The sequence below is a fragment of the Andrena cerasifolii genome, chromosome 3, assembly GCF_050908995.1.
Source record: "Andrena cerasifolii isolate SP2316 chromosome 3, iyAndCera1_principal, whole genome shotgun sequence".
In the NCBI taxonomy this organism is placed as follows: domain Eukaryota; kingdom Metazoa; phylum Arthropoda; class Insecta; order Hymenoptera; family Andrenidae; genus Andrena; species Andrena cerasifolii.
The window spans coordinates 19073092-19094965 of record NC_135120.1 but is presented as its reverse complement, the minus strand read 5'-3'; the positions used below and the strand labels follow the sequence as shown (position 1 = coordinate 19094965).

The 21874-nt window shown below is 40.5% G+C and overlaps 4 protein-coding genes across 13 annotated transcripts in view; 2 read left to right on the top strand and 2 right to left on the bottom strand.

Moving 5' to 3' along the window:
- LOC143367519 (ankyrin repeat and BTB/POZ domain-containing protein 2) overlaps positions 1–6552 on the bottom strand; it is a 34267-nt gene extending 27715 nt beyond the window's left edge. Inside the window, exons 1-3 of one of the 2 annotated variants that reach the window (XM_076809447.1) lie at positions 6440–6552; positions 6097–6136; positions 5244–5770 (exon numbers count right to left, since the gene is read on the bottom strand). The gene's annotated coding sequence lies outside the window, so the exon portion shown is untranslated. Of the gene's footprint in view, positions 1–5243; positions 6046–6096; positions 6137–6439 lie in introns of those variants that run through there. The other variant, XM_076809448.1, reaches the window with a different exon arrangement.
- A 311-nt stretch (positions 6553–6863) lies between these two features.
- Positions 6864–9361, top strand: Arl1 (ADP ribosylation factor-like 1). The gene is made up of 5 exons (XM_076809490.1): positions 6864–7074; positions 7209–7308; positions 7578–7694; positions 7834–7945; positions 8124–9361. Exons 1-5 carry the CDS (start codon positions 7071–7073, stop codon positions 8331–8333), a joined length of 543 nt encoding a protein of 180 aa, XP_076665605.1. The 5' UTR covers positions 6864–7070; the 3' UTR covers positions 8334–9361.
- Positions 8122–14569, bottom strand: Pold1 (DNA polymerase delta 1, catalytic subunit). 2 transcript variants are annotated; one of them, XM_076809449.1, is made up of 15 exons: positions 14416–14569; positions 14023–14125; positions 13784–13819; positions 13372–13483; positions 13140–13312; positions 12798–13060; positions 12500–12726; positions 12247–12413; positions 11916–12161; positions 11539–11841; positions 10993–11463; positions 10510–10916; positions 9708–10361; positions 9436–9557; positions 8122–8262 (listed from the first exon to the last, which is right to left on the bottom strand). In XM_076809449.1, exons 1-14 carry the CDS (start codon positions 14466–14468, stop codon positions 9461–9463), a joined length of 3312 nt encoding a protein of 1103 aa, XP_076665564.1. In that variant the 5' UTR covers positions 14469–14569; the 3' UTR covers positions 8122–8262; positions 9436–9460. The 2 variants fall into 2 exon arrangements, with proteins under 2 accessions (XP_076665564.1, XP_076665565.1); XM_076809450.1 differs by lacking the exon at positions 13784–13819 and having other exon boundaries at positions 14416–14471.
- A 1721-nt stretch (positions 14570–16290) lies between these two features.
- Positions 16291–21779, top strand: LOC143367531 (uncharacterized). Of its 8 annotated transcripts, none has more exons than XM_076809474.1 (8): positions 16291–16350; positions 18322–18658; positions 18990–19171; positions 20688–20798; positions 20873–20969; positions 21130–21177; positions 21245–21452; positions 21524–21779. In XM_076809474.1, the coding sequence occupies exons 2-8, from the start codon at positions 18324–18326 to the stop codon at positions 21746–21748; spliced, it is 1206 nt and encodes a 401-aa protein (XP_076665589.1). In that variant the 5' UTR covers positions 16291–16350; positions 18322–18323; the 3' UTR covers positions 21749–21779. The 8 variants fall into 8 exon arrangements, with proteins under 8 accessions (XP_076665589.1, XP_076665588.1, XP_076665591.1 ...); XM_076809473.1 differs by having other exon boundaries at positions 16299–16435; XM_076809476.1 differs by lacking the exon at positions 16291–16350 and adding an exon at positions 18065–18085.
- Positions 21780–21874: the final 95 nt, after the last annotated feature.

Sequence of the window (21874 nt, the reverse complement as noted above, 5' to 3'; positions counted from 1 at the left end):
TCATGCCTTTAGCGGTAAAAATATGAACTGCAGAAAGCTTTATTGTGTCGGCGATTGAATGGTTGACGACTGGCGAGTCAATTTGAATTAATTTAGTACTATAGGCTATAGTACTATAGAAACTTGGAAATACTGTATACTAACACTAATACGAAGTTTTTTATGCTCAAATTTTGAATACGCGATTAATAACATTCGAATGATCTTTTCGTGAAATTATAATTGCATTTAAACTTAGGTTAGTAACTATTTTTGAAGTGGCCGTCTCCATCCGTTTACTTCCATAACTAGGTATAATATATTGAAAAAAAGTTAGCACTTAACTTCAAACAGCTGTAAAATCGTCAGTTTTCAAAATTGTCAAAAATCCTTCAAGATATGTTTATATAAGACTACAACATATTCAAATTTCAGCCACATCCGAAATGTTACTCCAAAAAGTGTCTGATTTCGCGTGGAATGTCCCGTTAACGTTCAGCGTATAATAATTTAGAACAGCCACAAGGAGAGGAAGCGAAGCTAGTTATAAGTTAAACGGTGGTTCCTTTGATTAATTAGTTAAGCTGTCCCGTTAACGATCACTGTTTCGCACCCCTATTCATCGTTATGCCACTGTTCATCCACATTGTCGGTTTGTACGTCGATCCTTCGAGGTACGTTTAAATATCACTAAAGACTACAACACATTCAAACTTCAGCAATCTACGAAAACTTACTCCAAAATCTGTCCGAGTTCGCATGGAATGTGCCCAGGGGAAAATGCGAATAGGAGCAATTTTGCTTGGTCTGAAATCCCCGGTGACATTTGGAGCCCCCTGTACTGGGATCGCTGAAGCCATCGATCATACCTTATATCAAATAATAACAATTGACCAATATCTCACGATGATCTATATGGGAAGGTAACGGTCCGAGTCTCATACACGGCGGAATAGCGTCCGCCTTACGTAAACAGATGCAAGGAGTCACGACTGAACGGGCACGGAAAAATCCTCGTAACGCGCGTGCCTTTAATTCTCCCGTTTCGCGGCGCGGCGATCGTGCGGGACGGGGGACTCGGAATGGGAGCTGCCGCGTCGAATACAAAAACCCGAGAAATCGTTAACAGAGAGGCAGAGATGGAATGTGGAGGCAGGTGAAACTCAAATCGGACCGCAGTGGGAACCGAACTGCCGTGGAAAGTTTGCAAGAATTTCTATATCGGCGCGAAATGAAAGACAGCGGCGGCGATGCATTTTCCACCAACGCGCCCCGTGTGCGGATCGCGTTTCCAGCGATAATTAACACTATCCGCGACAACGAACACCGCCGCGGCTAAGTAGACGAATAATTGCTTCCTCCTGCGCGCGATGGTATCTTCGCGGCTAATTATTCTTACAATTAGAATCATCCAGACCGGCTCGTTAATGACCTTGGAGCCCGAGAAAGTTTCGCGTAATTACTTTCATCCGAAGATTTTCCCGATCGCTCGGAGTTTCACGCGCAAAAGTTTCTACGTCCTCCAATGCCTTTGCTTTCATTCGCGCGGAGCGGGATATCGTTGCGCTAGCCTACATTCTTCTGTATCTAATGATATTCTAAGGGATGAACGAAGATGATTCCATTATTGGCCAGTAAAATCATTTCCCTTAAGCCGCTACGTATTTATTTCCCCTATTTTGCGACTGCGAAACACCGCGAAGGAACGGGGAAACCAGGGGGCCATCTTTTTAATGTTTGCCGATTCTCGCGAAGAATTAAATCGACGAAAAAGAGTATTATCAAATAAATCACAAAAAATAGAAGATAATAATAAATATAATATTAAAAATGATCTGAAGTCATTCCCTATGCAAATTATCTTTGTAAAAAGAAGTGAGATCCCCATAAAAAAACTTAAAAAAAAGTAAAAAAATTACGCCAAGTACATGAAATCAAATAAATCGCAAAAGAATAGAAGATAATAATAATCAAAAATTGAGTTAGGAGGTGCACCGTTTACCCTCCGTAAAAAGGAGAGCGTCAGTTCGGAACCACGTCGTGATATATATCTACCTACATATATATATATTCTTAACTTTTATAATATTGTTTTTAATGCTTTACAATATGCTAAAATGAAGTGCCAAAGCGCAATTTAATCGAATGATGAGTTTCGTATACGCGTGAGTTTCCGGGCGGTCACAGTAGTCTAACCCCTTAACTCCAATTACTCAATACTTAAATCCATACTTAATATCTAGGAATGAGATGGTTATGCTGCGATACAGAGAAAACTACACGAACATCTCAACCAAAGAAATTTATTCGTAATAACAATGTTTTGCCTCCTTGGGCAACTATTGGCCATCATGTTCAGCTGCGTTTGGACGGTTCTACCGTTCAGGGAGCTTTTCGCGGTCATGCCCCGGCGAAGTGAGTCTCGTTGCTCGCTTTTCGACGGGCCCTTGTATGCAATTACTCCGGCTGGCAGGCAAAGTGCTTCCTTAAGCGTGCATATCAAGAACAGCCCCGTGCGTCCCCCCCCCCTCCCTCCCGCCCCCGTTTCTTCATAAAGTGAAAGCACGCGCGCAATCTTCGCTGCCCCTTCGTAGAATCTTCATCCGCGCGATGTTCGCGGAACGCAAGACATTCCCGTGATTCCGTTCGGGAGCGTTTTTGCAGAGGCGACTTCGCGAATGGCACCAGTACTATTCCGTAATAAACGTATCGCTGAGCTGAACGGACTCCTCAACTCTCCGCAGCAATCTTACGGAAATACAGTGACGAGAAAGATCACGCGTGTCAGCGATTTTAAAATTGAAGCGCTAATCGAGGAAGGCTAGTCGCAACGCGATCCAAAGCTCACGCTTGCATCTCCGTGTCTATCGCCTAAATGCTGATTTTTTAAAATAAAACTGACAATCCACAGCAAGCGCGCGCAGATATTTAAGAGTAAAGTGAGGAGTCGCTTACCAAAATCGACATTTAACAGAGGCGTATTGTGTGACATTCGGAGCGGATCGCGTGCGCGGGTACGATTTCACGCATGCGCGCGCTGGCAATGGGAATAATAATGCCACGGGCCAGTGGTGCGTGTGATTTAACCCGGGGCCAGGAGAAAATTCGTGTACGAGGGGAGGCGCACGTGGGCGTAAACAAAAGTACGATTCTGCCTGGGGCGCGGAATGCGCTGGACGCGTCGCTGGGTCCTGGGTACACCGTAACGTCCACTCTACGTACATATGGCGTGTCATGGCGCGCGCGCGCGCGGGCATGCGTTCGCCGCATTCCAACGGCTGCCCAAACCGAAACCTATATCGCGTATACCCATCTCGCTCGCCTTCCCTCTCCTTTCTCCTGCTCGCTCCTTTTCCACGCTGTCCTACACTTTACCCCCCACCCCCAAGCATCTTCCTGCCCCCACTACGGGACCCACTCAGTCGAACCCTCTCCGCGCGCGCGTGCTCGCGATCTTCTTCGCAGGAGAAACGTGGCTCGAGACCTATTTCGGATGAGACATATTTTTTTTTTATGCCTGGTTGTCTCTGTTTCTCCCTGATATGCAAGGCAAACGGGGGACCATTATCGGTGGTTGGTCAGAGGGGAACGTGAGAATTTAGTTAGCTGATAACGCGGTCTAATATTCAAGAATCATTTATGTCGACGATAAGTATTACAGAAGAAAGTATAAAAGAAGAAGTCACAGATATCGAATAAAATGGTACACGTATCACGCGAGACGTTTCATTTATCTTCGTCCTGTTGGTTTATTTCCCGTTTTAAATTTACATGCAATCGTGAGATTTGAAAGATGACTGAAAGTAGCTATATGAATGCCCCCCAAGAATCAGGAACCATGTTGTTTAAGAAGACTCGTATATTATCTCTCCTTCGATCGCATCGCACGGAGACATTTGCCGCGATCTCGCAATGAATCTCCGATCGATCGCGTCGCAGTCCTATGTATTTGGCAATCGATCGCGTGGACGATGTCCCCTACCTTCCCCGCAGAATGTCGAGGACCCTGACAACCTTTCTAAGAATCGCGTCACCTATTTGTCATCATTGCTGGATACGCTCTACCACCCCCTCCCGCCGTGTCCTATCGATTCTCCAAGCTCTGAGACTTACACGGATTCCAGCGTTCGCGTAGATACCTTATCGTCGTAACAGTTCTTCGCGACTGCTTCTCTCGATGTTAGTAGGATGCACGTAAATATGCCCCTCCCCCCCCCCCGGAGCTCATAGAGCAGCACGATTTATGAGATCGTTATGAGCTCGGGGAAAGGGGTGGGTCGTGGACACTGGATCCGTGGAAGCAACCGACGGTTTAATAAGTTGCACGCACGAAAGCATTCGCTGGATTTATGGCAGCGAGTACAGTGATTACGATCACTTGGAAGTCACGATAAAGACGACTCGAAATTACGCGTGACGTGTACCGTTTCTTGCGTGTGTAATAGCACGGGGTATCTGGCTACTCGGCTCGAATTGTGCGGTCCTCCGTGGTCAAAGGTGTCGGATGTTTTTACGACCGCCGCTCTCGACAGGACAATGTCTGCGGCAGTTCGTTAGATGGGGACATCCGATGCGGGCCTGTATCAATGTCCCCGTTGTACGTCACTGAACGGGCGAAAGTCCGAGGAAGGAGGATCATGATCTATCAGAGGAGGGCTCTCGCGAGTGTGCGACCTACGCGGCAACCGGTTAGCTGTAAATCCTTTGAGAGTCCCAAATCTTTCTCTCTCTCGAGGGGTTTACGCGGTACGCTATGACCTCCCGGGCGATCCGAGCCGTCGTTAGTACTTCGGGCACCGAAAAACCCGAGTGTCTGAAATATCCGCGTCGCCACGGGTCCGGTGGACCGCCGAGATGCGGTTGAGAAAAATTCGATTTTCGGGAAAACCGGTTTCCACGGGCTATTAGAAGCTGAAGCGCGCAAACTTTCTCGAGGGACCAGTCCCAGGAGCGTTTTTAGGCGCTCTAAAGTAGATCTGATCATCTCTGTCGATCGTTTTCGATATTCTAAGTCGACTTTTGCCAGAGTCATTCTAATAACTAGAGTGAGGTTATTGGTATATCGAGGATATTTAAGTCAGATGAGATCGCAGCGAGTTGATAACATAAGAATTCTAATTTCTCCAATTGTACCTTAATTACTCGTTTCGGAGAAGCTCGTAAATGGCACGTGTGGGCACAGAGTATTAAAAAAGCGACGAAGTGGTTTTCCACTGCGAAAACCCGTTGTCGAAACATTGCTATGGAATTTATAGCGAACTCACCGAAGTTCCTTCAACGTGTTGGTAGAGACGAACATATGTGTGTCCTCGGCATGACGGTAGCCCAAAGAACACTCGATGAAATTTCAAACAGAAACTTCACTCCCTCGACCCGGCGGTCACTGTTCCCTTTGCATTTTCTCTTCCACTATGCTCCGAGGGGACCTATAGCCGCGGAACGCGTCACGAGAGTATACATGACCGCCGTGAAACACGCACCACGGATGTCTCGGGGAACTGTAAACACACGTACGGGAGAACTTTTTGAACCGTGGCTCGCGGCTGATGATGTTGGCGTAAATACGCGACGCATCGAGATCGACGGCCGACGTGTCGCGACCGCGTGAACGTGAAACATTCGCCACGTTTCTTTCAAATCTCCGTGGCCTTTATCTTCCGTCTCATTACGGAGGCGATGTATCCGCACGCACGTCGCGGCCGAGTCGCCGCTTTTCGGCAGCTGTCAATTACCAGCAACACAGGCGCCGCGTTTGTGCACAGCATCCCAGCAGAACCACTTTCGGTCCAGGCTACAAAACGAAAAAAAAATAAAAAAGAACCTGTTGCGCGAGCAACGGGCACGGAAGACTACGCATCTGCCACCTGCGGGCGATTATAACGAACCACTGTCGCAACGAAGTACCAACCGTGTCGATACAGTAAACGATGCTGAATATTAAACTGCTTCAACAATGTTTACGCAAATGTGTGCTCCTAATATGACAGGTTGTATTCGACTTGTGAAAAGTATCTTTATCCATGATGGCATTACAAAATAGTATTAGAAAAAAGGGGGAGCCAACAACAAACACATATACGCGGAGTTCCCAAGCGGTAACCCATCCAAGTACTTAACCGCGCCCAATGCTGCTTAACTTTGGTGATCGGACGGGAACCTCTTCTTCTTCTTAAAGTTTTTATTTACGTAACAATTATACACAAAAAATATATAAACATAGTAATACGTAAAAATATTTAATACTTTTGCCTGCAGTCTTCAGTAGTACCTAGTTACTAGAAGCTTACCTACTATTATGCCTAATTTTTTCCCTACGGTGTATTATATTGTACAATATAATATCCTACTAAGAGTATTCAACTTGCGGTAACTTATTTTCTATCAGATACGATATCTTAAGATTAACTTTGGTCCCTATGTAGGAAAATACTATAAAAACCTACTTTCTAAGGACGAGAACCAGTGTAGTACAACATGGAATGATCGTTGACAAAATCTTGATCTTACGTAGTGAGGAAAACGGTCCACATCCTGCGTGCATAAGATTCTCTTATCTCAGTCACAGTTTCATCTAACAAATAAAAAAGAAAACTATTAAACTCTGTTGCGGTACAATTAATAAGGGATGCCACCCCCAGCAAGGGTACCATGCTGTCGTATAAAATGTCCCACTGAGTCTGAAATTGAAAAAGAATACTGTCGCTGTCCCCGCGCAAGTGCTCGCAGCATTATACGAACCACCTTACCGATCTACATATTCCTGACTGCATAGCGATACACGCGAACGGGTCGCAAAAAAATTGCCAAAGAAACAGGAATGATTACGTTGCTCGTAAACAGGTAGCAAGTACCTTCCTGAACATAGTAATTAGTGGCGTAAGTTGGTACGCAGAAAACACGAGCGCAGAGGGGCAAGCTTCACAGGAGTGCGAGTAACGATACAAGTCAGCAAATGATCTGAAAGGGATTGTATCCGTGGACAGTTAAAGGGGTGTGCGCCCCGGTTACTCAGATACAAGAGTGTGGTTATCATATATTTGACAATAAACTTTAACTTGTACTATATGAGTTGGAAATAACACGATATCGATATGGGTGAGTCGAGCGGCGCATTCTCAACGGTATACGTTACCGTAAACCCAGCAGCGAATACAAATACACTGGGCTTATCGGAGTATCGTTCGGTTCTCCAAAATTTCTGTACGATTTTCACGCTCTCCCGTTTCCAGGAGGATTACTCAGTTACTTTCGCAATTTGCTCGGCAGCCGGGAAATGCGAATTTTAATTCTCGGCCTGGACGGAGCCGGGAAGACTACGATTCTGTACAGGTTCGGTCCGCATTGACAAGCTTCTCTACGTTCCACTTGACAGTTTAACGCGTCTATACGCGCTCCACTCAACATCACGCTATAATGAACTTTTTCACTCGTAATCGATGTACAGTGTTGCTCCACTTTCTCGGTGCTTCGGTATCGTTTCTCTTTATCTTAGCATTCGTAATGAAAAAGTGAACAGTCACTTGTGTTGTGGAAGGTTGGAGAGTGATTATTGATGCGGCAAACGAGTGACAAGGTTCCTTCAACTTTCTGTGTATTAGGTTGCAGGTGGGGGAGGTGGTCACAACAATACCTACTATAGGGTTTAACGTAGAACAAGTCACATACAAAAATTTAAAGTTCCAAGTCTGGGATCTTGGTGGACAAACGAGTATACGGTATGTCACGCGCGCTATGAATATTTACCTGCAGTTTTCACAAATCGAGAATGACGGAATGCATTTTAAGATTGCTTCGGCTTTACGACTCGTAATGCAACGAGAATGCGTTGATTTCTAATGACATTTAAACTTACAGACCATATTGGAGGTGTTACTACTCGAATACGGACGCAATAATTTATGTTGTTGATTCAGCGGATAAAGATAGGATAGGCATATCAAAAGATGAATTAATTTACATGTTAAGGGTACGTATCCCTCAATACTGTTTGTAAAACCATATTTTCTTGTTAAATTAAAGTTTTTATTAGATAACGATGGTGTATAATCATCACAGTTTTAATATGAAACGTTGCGTTCCAAAAATCTAGAATACGCTTCGGAGTCGGTGTATTACGTAAAAAGTATTTATTCGTACGCTTTTAGGAAGAAGAACTGCAAAGTGCCATTTTGGTGGTGTTGGCGAACAAACAGGACATGGCAGGTTGTTTAAGTGTCGCAGAAGTGCACCAGGCACTCGGTTTAGACGCTCTTAAAAACAGAACGTTCCAGATCTTTAAAACGTCTGCAACAAAAGGTGAAGGACTCGATCAAGCGATGGACTGGCTGTCGAACGCGTTGCAAAGTAGAAAATGATTAACGTTAAGGATCTTTTTTTACACAAGCCTTACTAAGGAGACTAGTCACACGACTGTCACTTCAAAACGACCCGTACAGTGTTGGGCGCATCATTATTGTTTATTTATTACAATTATATTTTAAATAGCCTTACGATTTCGACGAGAAATCCAATTCTAAGATCTATCATACCTTTTCGTAATGTGAAACACGAAATAAAATTAAATCAAAAGTTTTAATCTTTCCACTTAACTCGAATTATGAAATAGAAGTGAGAAATCTTGTTCGTCGAACTATTTTGCACATCGGTGTTTGATATTTTTATCGTTAATGCGATTCAGCTTTTATTATTTGATGGTGCAATGAAAACCAAACAACGTTCATTATTATGCTGAACAATACTAAAGTCCAAAACAGTTCCAACGATTTTTAAGAAATTTTGTAAAAGAAACATGTAAGTTTATAATCGTGATGTTTGTAATTGGCAATGAAAATTATAGTGTCTATCACTTTTACTGTAACATTAATCAAGGCTATCATTTGTAGAAGTTGCAGTGAAAAATTGGAAATCGTTTGAGATGTCAACACTTTGACACCCTCTGTGAATAATTATGTACATATGTGTAACTGGTTTAATTTCATTTGTATAATGTAATACGCTAAAATGTAAAAAGTTCTTTTTTATAGAGAAAGTATCGCGCGAAGGCAAAATAAAAAAATTTGATTCACGATCGAGGCACAACGTCCGGGATAATGTTTGTCGAATTTGTTACATAGAATCACGGAAATCCGAATGCTGCCGTATAGAAACGAGATTACTATTTTAAGTGGTATTCATTTGGGAACAACGTTTGATAAAAGCTAAGTGTACCGTCTTTTCCGTTTAAATGTGAATTATTTAATTTCCAGCGTTTCAGTTAATATACCAAATAATTATAAATAATATTTAAGTGCATAGTTCGAATGCATTTACCGAGCAGTGTATCGAGATTTGATAATTAATTTATGTATTTAAAATAAATACAGACACTATTTCATAACAAATACTCCAAGCATCAATTATATTCTGACCAGTGATTTAAATTCCTCGAATAAATGCATAAAAATGTGCAGACTATACCTAAGGTGTGCTCCAGTCTTTCATATCACCACTCTGGAATTCCAAATCTCTCGATTCGCTTCATTTGAGTGTCCAGTTCCATCTGAACCTTCTTTCGCATATAAAATATAGGACAGTCGCGGCTAGAAACGAAAGAAAAAGTTAAGTACAGTGAAACATGTACTTCTTTAATTTAAATTTAGCAAGAAATCAGTGGCGGATTTAAGAAAAAAGGCCCAGGTGGCAACTGCTCATCGGCCGCCCTGTTAAATCCGCCACTGCAAGAAACGAACCTCGTGCACAGCACTTCTTGATGAAGGCTTCCCTGACACCTCTGGCACTCTGTCCACAATCTACAGAATTTCTCCTCTAATTTTCTACCCAGATACAATTCAGTCTGAAAGAATTCCGCTTCCTTTGGCTCGCAGTATTTACACAGAGCCAATTTCTCCCTCTCCGGCGTCAAGACAGCTTTGCAACCCAAGCACGTCTCTTTTTTACGCGTGAAAGCAGCAAGAGCACCGACTCTAGACGTGGCCACAGATTTCGTGCGCGTATGATCTCCCTTCAGCAGAAGCGATTCCGCCTTGTCGCCAAGAATCGGCTCGAAGATACGCACTAGGGGCTTGGACAGCTGGTTCTCTAAATAATGATTCGTGTCTATGGGAATGTTGTTCTCCAGTACGTAGATTGGATCCTCTGCTTTCAGATAAGCTGGGGTTCCTTTGGCGGCGCTGATGAAAACGTATGGCACTCTGTCGCCAAGTTTCGGCGCCGTTCCTGCGTCTCGCTTCTTCATCTTTGCCGCAAGCTCCACGTGAGCTTGTCTGGCTGTGTAGTCAGTTTTGGTCAATTCTTTCGTAACCACTAACTGAGAAATATCAATACGATTGCATAGAAGGTCACTTATAATTTGCTTCGCATAATTCACGGCATCATTCGGGTTCCTATTAAAAGAAATAACAGTACTATAACAAAATCCACTAATTATTAGCACTTGTATGGAATTGAGGGTGTTACAGGAAAAGTTACTATACAGTTTTCTTCAAATGCTACAGTTTCACAGTTAATAATTACCGATGTAGATTCAATTACCTATCGATGAGTAACTTCTGCAAACAGGTGTTCATCATGTTCGCTACCAAAGGGCAGTTATCCCTTCTCACCGTTTCGAGACCTTTGCAGTCCATTTTATCGTATTTCTCGGGACGTGTGAAGTACAGGCCAGCGTATCGTTTTTTGTTAATCAACAGGTACGGGAAATACACTTTTTCGAATTCTAGTTTAATGGGCTTGAGAAATTTTGCGGACACGTATTCTGCTGCTTCTTTGCCGAGATCCATAGCTTCCTGAATCGTCTTAACGCCAAATTTCACCATGACGGAATCGGTGTCTCCGTATATAACTACAGCATCATTTTTGTACCCTTTCGCGACACAAAAGTGGTCCTCCACTTCCTGCTTCGTTAGTTCTATCATAGTACGTCCGTACGCGGTTACACCCTGTAACATTTTTCTTCATAAAACGAACCATAACACAACTTTAACGCTAAGAGAAATTTGTATGTTAGAAGCTTACAGCGGATATCTCCAAACATGGTAATTTCCCCATTTGGGCGCCGGTGAAGCCGTACACGGAATTGGCTGATACTTTTAAAGCGAATTGCCTACCATCCAAGACCTTTTGCTTCAGTGGGTCAGTCTCTTTCTTCAATTCAGCCTTCGCTGCCTTTCTGGCCGATAAAAGGTTCTCCAAAATCTCGGGAAGAAGTCCTTTCGTAACATTAGCCTTTATGAACATCGAGTTGCTCGGGGTTCTAGTCACATCGTCGTTACTGACTTTGTATTTAACTAGCCTCTCGTGATTTAACAATGTAGTATAGCATAAATTATGTGCCATGATAATACTGGGATACAGGGAACTGAAATCGAGAGTAGCAATTGGGTCGCTGTAGTATCCACGTTTCGGTTCTATAACTGTTGCGCCTTCGAACTGCTCATCGCTACCTTGGCCTTGATGCACCGGCATCAAGTAATCTTTCTCTCGAGTCTAAAATCATATACTTGAGCTGCAATTTGACAGTTTATATCGGGAATTATTTAAACATTCATTACTACTGCTGACCTTTCTCAGAAGCTGCGAAACAACTTTTATTTGCTGCCCTCGGGTTAATAAACTGAATATAGAAACTCCAGTGACTCTCGCCATCTCCATGTAAATAATGATGCACATTAACTTGTCCAACAATCTCAGCGGCAAATATGCATCTTTCAAGCAATAAACAGCGAGTCTTCGACGTGACTGTGCGTCGCCGTTTTGTAAATCCGTAATGATACTGTGGTGGACATCTTCTTTCTGCTCTTGCAAGAAGTGGTACGACACGGCGTTCAAAGTGTAGGATCTTAATTTGTAATCCCTTACTAACACCTGAATATGAACGTAACTTTAGTTTACCATTATGTACTAGTATTTGAAGTTGGATGAAATATAGTGGTCCTTACCAAAAGCAAGTCAAACGGGACTCTCCCTTCGAAGTTGATGGACTTATTTTCGCGTCGGCCCATCTGCTTGCTTTGCAGTACATGAGTCTTGATCACAGACTTTTTATCCTTTATTCGACCGAGGAAATCGAAGTTGCTTACCTTAAGGTGCCGCGCTCGATTGATCAGATAGGGAAAGTCGAAATTATTTATGTTATATCCTGTAAAAATATCAGGATCTAACTGTCTCACGAAGTCAGCCCATTTCTGAAGAACAGGAAATACAATTGATGCGAATGGATTTATCCTGCGGACGATCGATCTGGCAATGAAACTCTGAACGCGTCCATACCTCTAACAATACACTCTCCTTCCCGAAGCTTAGGACTTGACTACCAACGATGGGTGCGCACGTATCGAGCGTGAAAATATTTCGTAGAAAAGGTTCTGGATCTCCTTGCTTTATCACCATATTGGCGATTTGTATCACAGGATCATGAGTCGGTTCAGGAAAGATACCTGTAATTATGAATCGCATTTGTATACATCCATGTGATTTCATGACAGAGAACAAAATATATCTGTGGAGTAGAAGTACATCTGACCTTTACGCCCAGCACACTCAATATCAAAACTGAGTATCCTGAACGGTGCAACTTTTAGCCATTCTCCTTCTGGTGCGTGAGTGACGAAGGTATCCCACGCAACGTCTACTTCCAATTGGCACCTTGTGGTCAACGGTAATTTGTGTCCATAATGACCACGTAATTTCCACGTCTTTGGTGGTAATTCGATCCACGAACACCCGACAACTGATCTATCGACCATGAACCTAAAACAAACAGCTTCTCGATAAAAAGCACTCGAGACACCTACGATGACTTTTACATCTATGATACACACCTAATATCGAAATCAATGTTGCTCTCGAAAGCACTATACGTGTGATTATTAAATTCAGGTAAAATGACTTCCCTCTCGAGTAGTCTCTTACAGGGCGCTATTAATTTTGGCAATGCCACAGTGATTTTCAAGAACAATGATTTCTCAGTCCCTGCATATCCATACATGTTCTTTTTGTACACTCGTTCGACAGCTAAAACAGCTTCCTGGATATGTTCTGGATTCGATCTCATATCCTTCAGTACAGATTTGTCCAAAGCGTCCTGAACGATACAAGTATTTCAGCGTACGATCCATGCGAAATTTAATTGAATCGTACGAATGGTTTTCATCAATGTGTACCTTAAATAGCTTGCAATGCTGTTCGGTGAACCTAGGTGGACCCGTCACATACAGATATGGGCAGAATCCATGGACGTGGCAACAAACCGAGTTTCCCTGTTCCATGACGCCATACATTCTCATTATCGGAACAGGAGGCAGTTTACTGCCTGGCATTCCAGGTAACGGTGCACCTTGATGAAGAAGTTTATGTAAGCGTCACAGGGTGGGGCTTTTAATAATGTTAATTTACCTGTGTAATGGTCAATTTCTATTTGCTGAAAGATCAAAGGATCCTTCTGTGGATTTAACTCCGGCGGAGGTGGTCTACTCCACTTCGAAGACGTGTTCTCTTGCTCGGGGCCCTGTTAAAAGTAACTTAATGAGTAAACACGTTTGATTCTGTGTTCCTTAGTTGTGCAAGCTATGAAGCGACGCGAATAACTAGGGATATGTGCTAACAGTAAGCGTTTACACAAAGCACATTTAAAATGAAAAACCAGCCAGCTGATGAGGAATTATGTGTCTGCTGGTGTAAATTGTTTAATTATGTATCTTGAGTTATGAATAGGGTATGCTACATCGCTATGCAAATGATTCTAATGGTGAATGCTTTTCAAACATACATGAGAGAGTGAAAATTTCTATCGTGGGCGTTAACTCACTGCTTTTGGTTTACTATTTGACGATAAATCAGCTGGCTAAAATATTAAAATAATAGTCAGTGAATGTTTCATGTATCTTATAATACCTTTGAATTTTTCCGTTTCTTAAAATATAATCAATGCTCTTTTTGTTACAAGTAGGGATCACTGATCAACTGTTAAATTTTCCATACAATTTTTCTTATTTATCCACTTAGTATTAATTGTAAGGAAGTAGCTGTTTATTTAATTCATAGTACCTCTTCAATAAACTGCGATACATCTCCAAAATCATCTTCCATATCATCCATGGTAGCCAGTTCGGCTTCAAAGGAACCGGGACAATCATTGTCATCTTCATCCCTGTTGAAACATTAATGTGACAATTGACTGATAAGTAGGTAGCAAACTGATGCGTAAAAATTAAAAAGAAGAATGCAAATGGTACTGTCATGTATTTTAATCATGCAGGATATAACACTAAAGACTGTTTTGCATCATTATTTTGGCTGCGCGTTTAAGAGTATTGTTTAAATTTATCTCCGTAAAAATACTTTCAAAGTTCTTGTAAGAAGGTGTGAATACAAATTTGTATTTACGTGTATGGAACAAGGTTAAAACAAGTTTCTCAACAAGTAACGTGAAAAGTTTACCAATATTTAGCCTTTTTTGCAGCGGTAGGTGTTGACAATGGTTTTTTGTTCATTTTGCTGATCAAGCTCTCGATGTTATGCACAGTAATTACGTATTATTCGCTTCCTAACAACTGCTAACGTTTCTAAAGCAAGAATCGCGCGAAAAATGTTTGATATCTAGTACTTTCTAGTAGGCTGCTTAAACTTACAAAAAAAAATCCCTAGATGGATGCTTTTTCAAAGGTTTGTTCGAAACTTTTAAGATCTACGCATTGAGTTTTGCTAAATTCAATTTTTGTATTGAAATTATTAATTACTCTCTTTTCCAGTACATAATGATTAACAATTATTTATTAAAACTACACGTCTGGCTTTATAAAGTTTAGTGTAGAGACACTATTATAGTTGCTAATACATTCAGGGTGCGTTCTGATTCACGCATACTGCGTATGAAGTGCAGAGATAACAAGTTCCGCTTTAAGGTGCGTTTTGACGTGACACTGAAGTCATGATTACAACATCGTCACGGTTTATAGATGTCACGATGTTGTAACATTTGATACACGCTGTAATACAGTATCACGACAGCGAATGCCATGACTTTAGTGTCACGTCAAAACGCACCTTCAGATACTACGCGTCATTGGTGGTGCAGAGAATTCCCTAGAATTCTATCACTTCCAATGCAGCGAGCGCGCAGTGACTGCTTCATGAACGTGCACGTCTTGAGTTTCCGCGTTTGCTGCGCGCTCGCTGCATCGGAAGTGGCATCGTATTGGTGGCAAATGAGAGAAATTCTAGGGAATCGTACGATGCCACCAATATTATGCCACCAATTTCATGCCCACACTGCTCGAATCGGAACGCACCCTCAGTTCTCAAATTATGGGTCGGTAACACAGTATGGGTGGCGACACGACATCTAAAGTAAGCTCTGTAATAGGGTCAATCGCGTTACAGGACTGGTGTCACACAAGTATTCAAACAGTGCAATAATGTTTTTGTCATTAAATAGTCTGTTAAATTTTACAAAATCGATCATCAAACAGTCGAAATTCCCAATACTGCCAATTACATGTGACAGCTAACCCTATTAGACTGCTTTAATTTTTGCCACCAGATTACGTAGCGGAAATAAGAAAATGCCAATCTTGCACTGGCTCTGCGCGGATGCCAGAAAATGAGTTGGATTGGTTGTTTCTGATTGAGACAAAGATAGCTCTATAAGAATAAACCAATTCAAGTCATTTTCTGGCACCAGCTCAGAGTCAGTGCGAGATTTCGAATTCACTATTAGTAGCTGATACCTGAACTCAGAAGGCGTACGAGAGTAAATAGCTTAACTTTTCCTTCCACATTTTCGTGCTAAATTTTGTCGAGCGGGCAGCGGCTCGTCTCGTAAAACCACTTAAAATTCTATCTTCGCTTTCAATAATTGCCGGTGTCCTGTAAGGGTAAAATCTCCGGTCGGGAAAGGCCGAAAGTCATAAAGTCTTCTTAGGAATTATCCAGAAAGTGTTTCATTCCATTTCTTTCCTTTGAAACTCCCGCGCAACTCGTGAGCTGAGTGCTTCAGCGTTCCACGGGCACGGACCCGCCGTTTAATTTAAAATTTCCCACGGAATCGCGCAACAGGAGTCATGAACGAGCCCAAGTAATTCGTCATCGAACGACTAATAGTAAATACATTTGTGTTTACTATTAGATGGCTCTTTTGATATACGTATTTTTAAACAACTCATAATACCAGTTTCCCCACCCAATTCCCTATTGTAATTTTGGCGGTATAATGGTAATCTCGAATAGGCTGCGCCATATTGCCGAAAATCGTAATTGGTCAGGATTGTACTGGATTACTACCAATCGCATGCGTTGCTAGGTCTCGAACTGTCTCGAACACTCCTAGCTGAAACGTCGCAGTGCACAGGTGCAACGCAGAACAAGGAATTCAAAGTGATTATACCACGTGTTGTACCTAGAACCAGTGCTAGAAGCTTACGAAGAATTGCAACATCTTCGAAACACTAAGAAGAGACATGTAATTATGAACAATTATAATTTAAAATTATCTCCTTCGCGGAAATCGGTATATATGAAAGACATGTCTTGCATGCTGCAGACGAGCGAGTTTTGTCGCGCAGGCATTCCTGTTGTGTAAGACTAATAAAAAATAAAACGCAGGAGATTAATGTTTAAAATGTTAAATAAATATTTTGGGTCGTGTCTCTTGTCGTCCGAGACCTGTTCCTTTATAATATATTTCTATACGTCCTTCAGTCGGGCATCGCACGTTGTAAGCCGTATGTTGATAAATATTGAAGTCGTAATCAGTAACGGATTTAAGGAAAATGGCACAGGTGGCAAACGTTATGAGAGGCAAAATTTTTATTTAAATAAACATTTCAAATAACGAATAAAAGTTAAAAAAATTATTCGTCATGTGTTTTATAAAGATTACCCGGATTAACTTTATTCGACGCACGACGAATAATTTTTTTATTCGATGAATAAAGTTAATTTTTTTATTCGTCGAGTGTTTCAACTTCAGCGTCGAAGAAAGTTTTCAACTTTAACTTTATCTTTATCTTTAACTTATAACGAATAATTAAAATAAAAAGAACTTGTACAGAGATGACATCTCCCGGTACTCTGGGTAGACACATTTTTTACGCATAGTTGTCACATGTTCTGTTCTCTCTGTCTCTGCTACGCTGTTGCCACAGAGTTCTCTCTTTTTGACCGACTTCAAAAAGGAGGAGGTTATTATCGAGAAGAAATAGACGGAGCACAAAGTTGCGGGGCCTAAGCTCGTGTCAGTAAGAGGGGTGCATGATACTGCGCATGTTGTGGTGGACGATCGGTGATTGGTTAATGAAAGTGACATATCATCGATAAGAGGCATTGCCTCTTTTATATTTTTATATAGTTAAGTTTGTCGTTAAGTTGGAAACGTTAATACGTAATTACATTATATTTTGGTCTTTTAAGACTTGGTAAACCTTATGCCACTCGTCAATTGAGGAGCTCATATATAAGTACATATATATAAGCAATATATAAGTATACATATACATGTATAGTTTTATACATATAAGCATATTTTAATACACCCTATGTAAACATTCCGTTTGAAATAAAGCGCGACGCATACGAACTACTCCGCTAATCACAAGCCATCCATTCCGACTTCTCTCCTCTCGAACGACTGGCTCGACCCCCTCGTTCATGTTGAGATTTGTGCTCCGTCCATTTAATTCTTAGGCCGGTATTCATAGTCGCTACTTATTCTTAAGCAAATGCTTAAGCATGCGACATCCTCTACTAACCTAGTAGCTAGTAAAGGATGCCGAATGCTTAAGCATTTGCTTAAGAATAAGTAGCGACAATGAATACCAGCCACAGGTCCATGGGCCAAACTCTGATTATACGCTGGTGAAGGGGGAATTACCTACAGGAATGGTGGTAATAGTGCGTGAACCGATGCCAGCGCCAAGCCAGCTAAATGGCGCCAACGCGAAGCAAACCACGGCCAACCAGCGTCGCCGGGAAATATATTGTCGACGCTGGTTGGCCGTGGCGTCTCGCGCCACATTACCAAAACTCCAGTAGGTGTTCCCCCTCTGCGAAACATCCGGCTTTGTAAAACGTTGTCCGGGGACCCTGGCTGCACTTTGCTGCATTTGGGGAAGTGAGCGCGCGTGCGAGGCGTTTCCTTCTTAAAGTTTACAAATAATACTCATACGTTTAATTTTTATGCTTTTATTTGTTGGTTATTCTGTTCATTGCTCGTCATTTTTCTGCGGGATAACGAGGTACATAATTTCTTTTACATGAATCCGGTATAAAGTACAAATCTATTCAAACTTTGCGTTCGGCTAAGAAATACTTTGATACGTAATATAATCTATCTCTGCTACGTTTTAGGAATGAAACGGCATACACCGAGGAATTCGCATCGTGATGAAAAACCTAAGCCCTCGCGTAATGAAGATAGTGACGCGGTTCTACGTGCAAGAACGGAAGAAGAGAGGCGACGGCGTAGACGCGAATGGATGATCGAACAAGAAAAAATGGACAAGCATCATAGACTGAAAAAAAAAATGGTTATGGAGTATGAGATACGACGCGCTCGTAATATGAGCTTAGCATTTCCCGAAGGAAGATGCAACAGACCTCGTAGGAGTAGAAGTGATTCTCCACCTAGTCGATATAGAAGAACTTCTGCGCATCATACACCTGAAGATACTGTACTTTCTAAAAAGTAAGTATAAACTGTCTTTAATTATTATCTGTTGAATGTCCCATTCTGGAGGATTTCATATACAAAGAACAATTTTAAGATTTCATCGCCGGGTCGTGAAATTTTCTGTCTTAGGACGGATATATTTAAATTAAATATGTTTTTTAGCTATATCCAGAAAAGTTAACTTGTATTTGTAAAAGATATCGAATTTAGTTGATATAATTTTTCAGTACAGGTGTATACTATAAAACAATATGGTTCAAGAAGTAATAAAAATGTTAAATTATAGTAAGTTTCAAGTATGAATCTATTAAATCATATATACAAATAATATTATTCTGCACTTTAGGTTTGAAACATCAAGTGGTACAACGCCCTTATTTAAAGGATCTGAAGGCACAAAAATTAGTTCAGCAGAACTTCGCAAAATCAAAGTAGATATTCATAGAAACATTCCTGGAAGAGTATCTACCAATGAACTCAAGCGGAATATACACAACAAGGAAGATGTGGTGCTCAAAAGAAGAGCGGGTAACGTGTTGTTTTTTTTACCGTAACTTCTTAGAAAGAATTTTCAGTCATTCAGAGAACGACTACCACAAAGGAAAATTAGCTCAACGCGGAAGATGATTCTCGAATTTTATAGAAATCTTGATCAACAAATTGAAATTTGAGAACATTGTATGCTTTCTAATGTAAAAATGTCTCTTCTCTGTGAGATATTACTCTCCACTTTTTAGAATCCATTTAGTTTCTGTTTAAATGTATTATCAAAGTCTAGATAAATATTTCCACGTTTTCACTTTACCAAGCGCTACATTTGAAGAATGGAATCCCTGTCACCGATTTCTACAGTCATGAAGATTCTGGACTTTACTTTCTGTAATATTCAAGAATTTTCTCAACTTTATTCATCAAATAACTAACGTGTTTTTGATTCGTCCAGGATATAGCAAATTTGGAATACAACGTTGGATCACTGTATTGATCGCATAATGTGCAATATGTAAGCACAATTTTTTTTATACTTTGACTGTTTTAAGATTGCTATGCTTATTAACATATCTCTTGCTTGTTGCTTTATGTACAGTATTTTTGTTTCTTACGAGCTTGCACAAAGAATTATGTATGCTTCAGCTATATAATAATTAATATTAACTGCTATAATAAGTATAATGTATTTTGGTACAAATTAATTTTTCCCCCAAAAACGTAGTTCAAACACGTTTTGTGCATTCTCGGTCTTGTGTCCTGGTTTTGGGAATGTGTGCATGTCCAAATAAGTGCTTTTTTAAATGCTTTATTTACTAAAAGCAGATCAACTGGAAGATTTTCGCTTCTTAGAAAATGTTTTAAATCTTGACATTCAACAACTGAAGAGGCATAGTGAAACATTAAATATTAGGCTCCAACACTGAAAGAAACGAAATCAGAAATTAAATCTTAGATGTTTTAAAAAATTTTGCATAGTGTGGTATTTCTTATTCTTATTCATCTTTTATTTTATTGCATTGAATAAATAACTACAATTGGAAAAAATTCTTTTTAAAGAATGAGTACTTGTAGCATTCATTTAGTTGGTTTGAAAAGTATGATTTCCAAAGCATTGTATATAGAGTGAATATCACGAAACTTTGAAATTACGATTCAACGAAGTGGAAGGTTACTTAATCGTCCTCGAAAATATGAACCATCTCGGAAGATTTTATTGTTGAATCATGAATCCTCTACACACAAATTAAACTACTTTATTTGAATTATATTGAAAGGCGTATCGATCTGTTTATATTTTTGTAATAAATTCGTAATAGACAATGAGTAACATTCCAAGAATTTAGCTACATTCTTTTGAAAGAAAAATAAATTTATACATACGTTTAGTATATAAAATCGAATGAACTAACAACAATTTATTTAAATAATTTGAAGTTGACAATACAGTTGATATCTTCAGGATCTGTCACAGCTGGTAGCATTGCTTAAATGCTTTCCTGATATTTACATACGATTGCTTTTCTATTATCAAATTTACTAAACTTAACTGCAGGAGAGGGATCCAAGCCGATATTTGATAGAGAAGAAATAAAGAGAGCAATAAGCGAAACAGAAGAAGTTGAGGAACATCGTACTGTCTTAACTGTGAATTTGGAAAATTCAGGTATGTTTATTATTTCAAATTGCCAAGATTTATTACAACTTCTGTTTCACAAATATAGACACTTTAATCTGTAGAAAACAAGTTGAAACCGTTGAAAAGGCATTCGGCGTCTTTGAGTCCTACAAGAACCCGAAATCACAGTCCTAGGCGCACGTTGTCCCGTCACCCCAGGTTCGTGCCTGGATTTTACACAAAGTATTGCAATATAAACATAAGTTAAACATAAGTGTAAATCATGTACAAAGAACTTGCTGTTTTAAATGGTGTTAATGTAGAATCTGAAATTGTTTAGGGAATTAAATGTTTTACTAATTTGTTTACCCTCTTTCAGGTATGACGATTCTAAGCATGGACATGAAGGAAGTTACAGAAGTGATAGGTAAAAGCTATTATTACACGTTCATGTATCTGCGTTCATTACATTTCTTCAAATTGTATTTCACTAGACTATTACATTATTTATATAGGGAGAAACATCACAGTAGAGAGTGGAAAGATGGTGAGAGATCTTACCGAGACCATCGAGAGCGGCGCAGAAATCATTCCCGAGGCAGGAGGCAAACAGATAGATCCAGAGAAAGAGATAGGTCTAGAGAACAATGCGTTCCTGGAGAGCATTATATTAGACCAATTCCGATTCCTATTTATTATAGAGTACGTACTTTATTTACATAAAAATTCGATAATTTAGGGATGATATAAAACTCATTCATTTCTTTGTTCAGAATTTTCAACCGAGACCATTAATGGTTCAACCGCGGGGCCCAATTCGAGGACCTCTTGGAGGTAATATACATCCTCCTATGATGACACCTTTAAGAACATTTCCACCAGGATCAATAAGAATACCTCCAAATAGGGATCCTCTAGTAATATGTTCAGCACACCTTCTACAGATCATGCAAAAATCATTTCCACTGCAGCCCACTCTTCAAATTATTAATGTTTAAATCTGTCAGCGTTACGTCATTTTACGTACATACGTTCGTATCAGCCGTATTATTATTGTATTACAAAGGTTCTTACAAATACTTATGTATATTGGGCTGTAGTCCGTCGAATAAATGAATAATAAA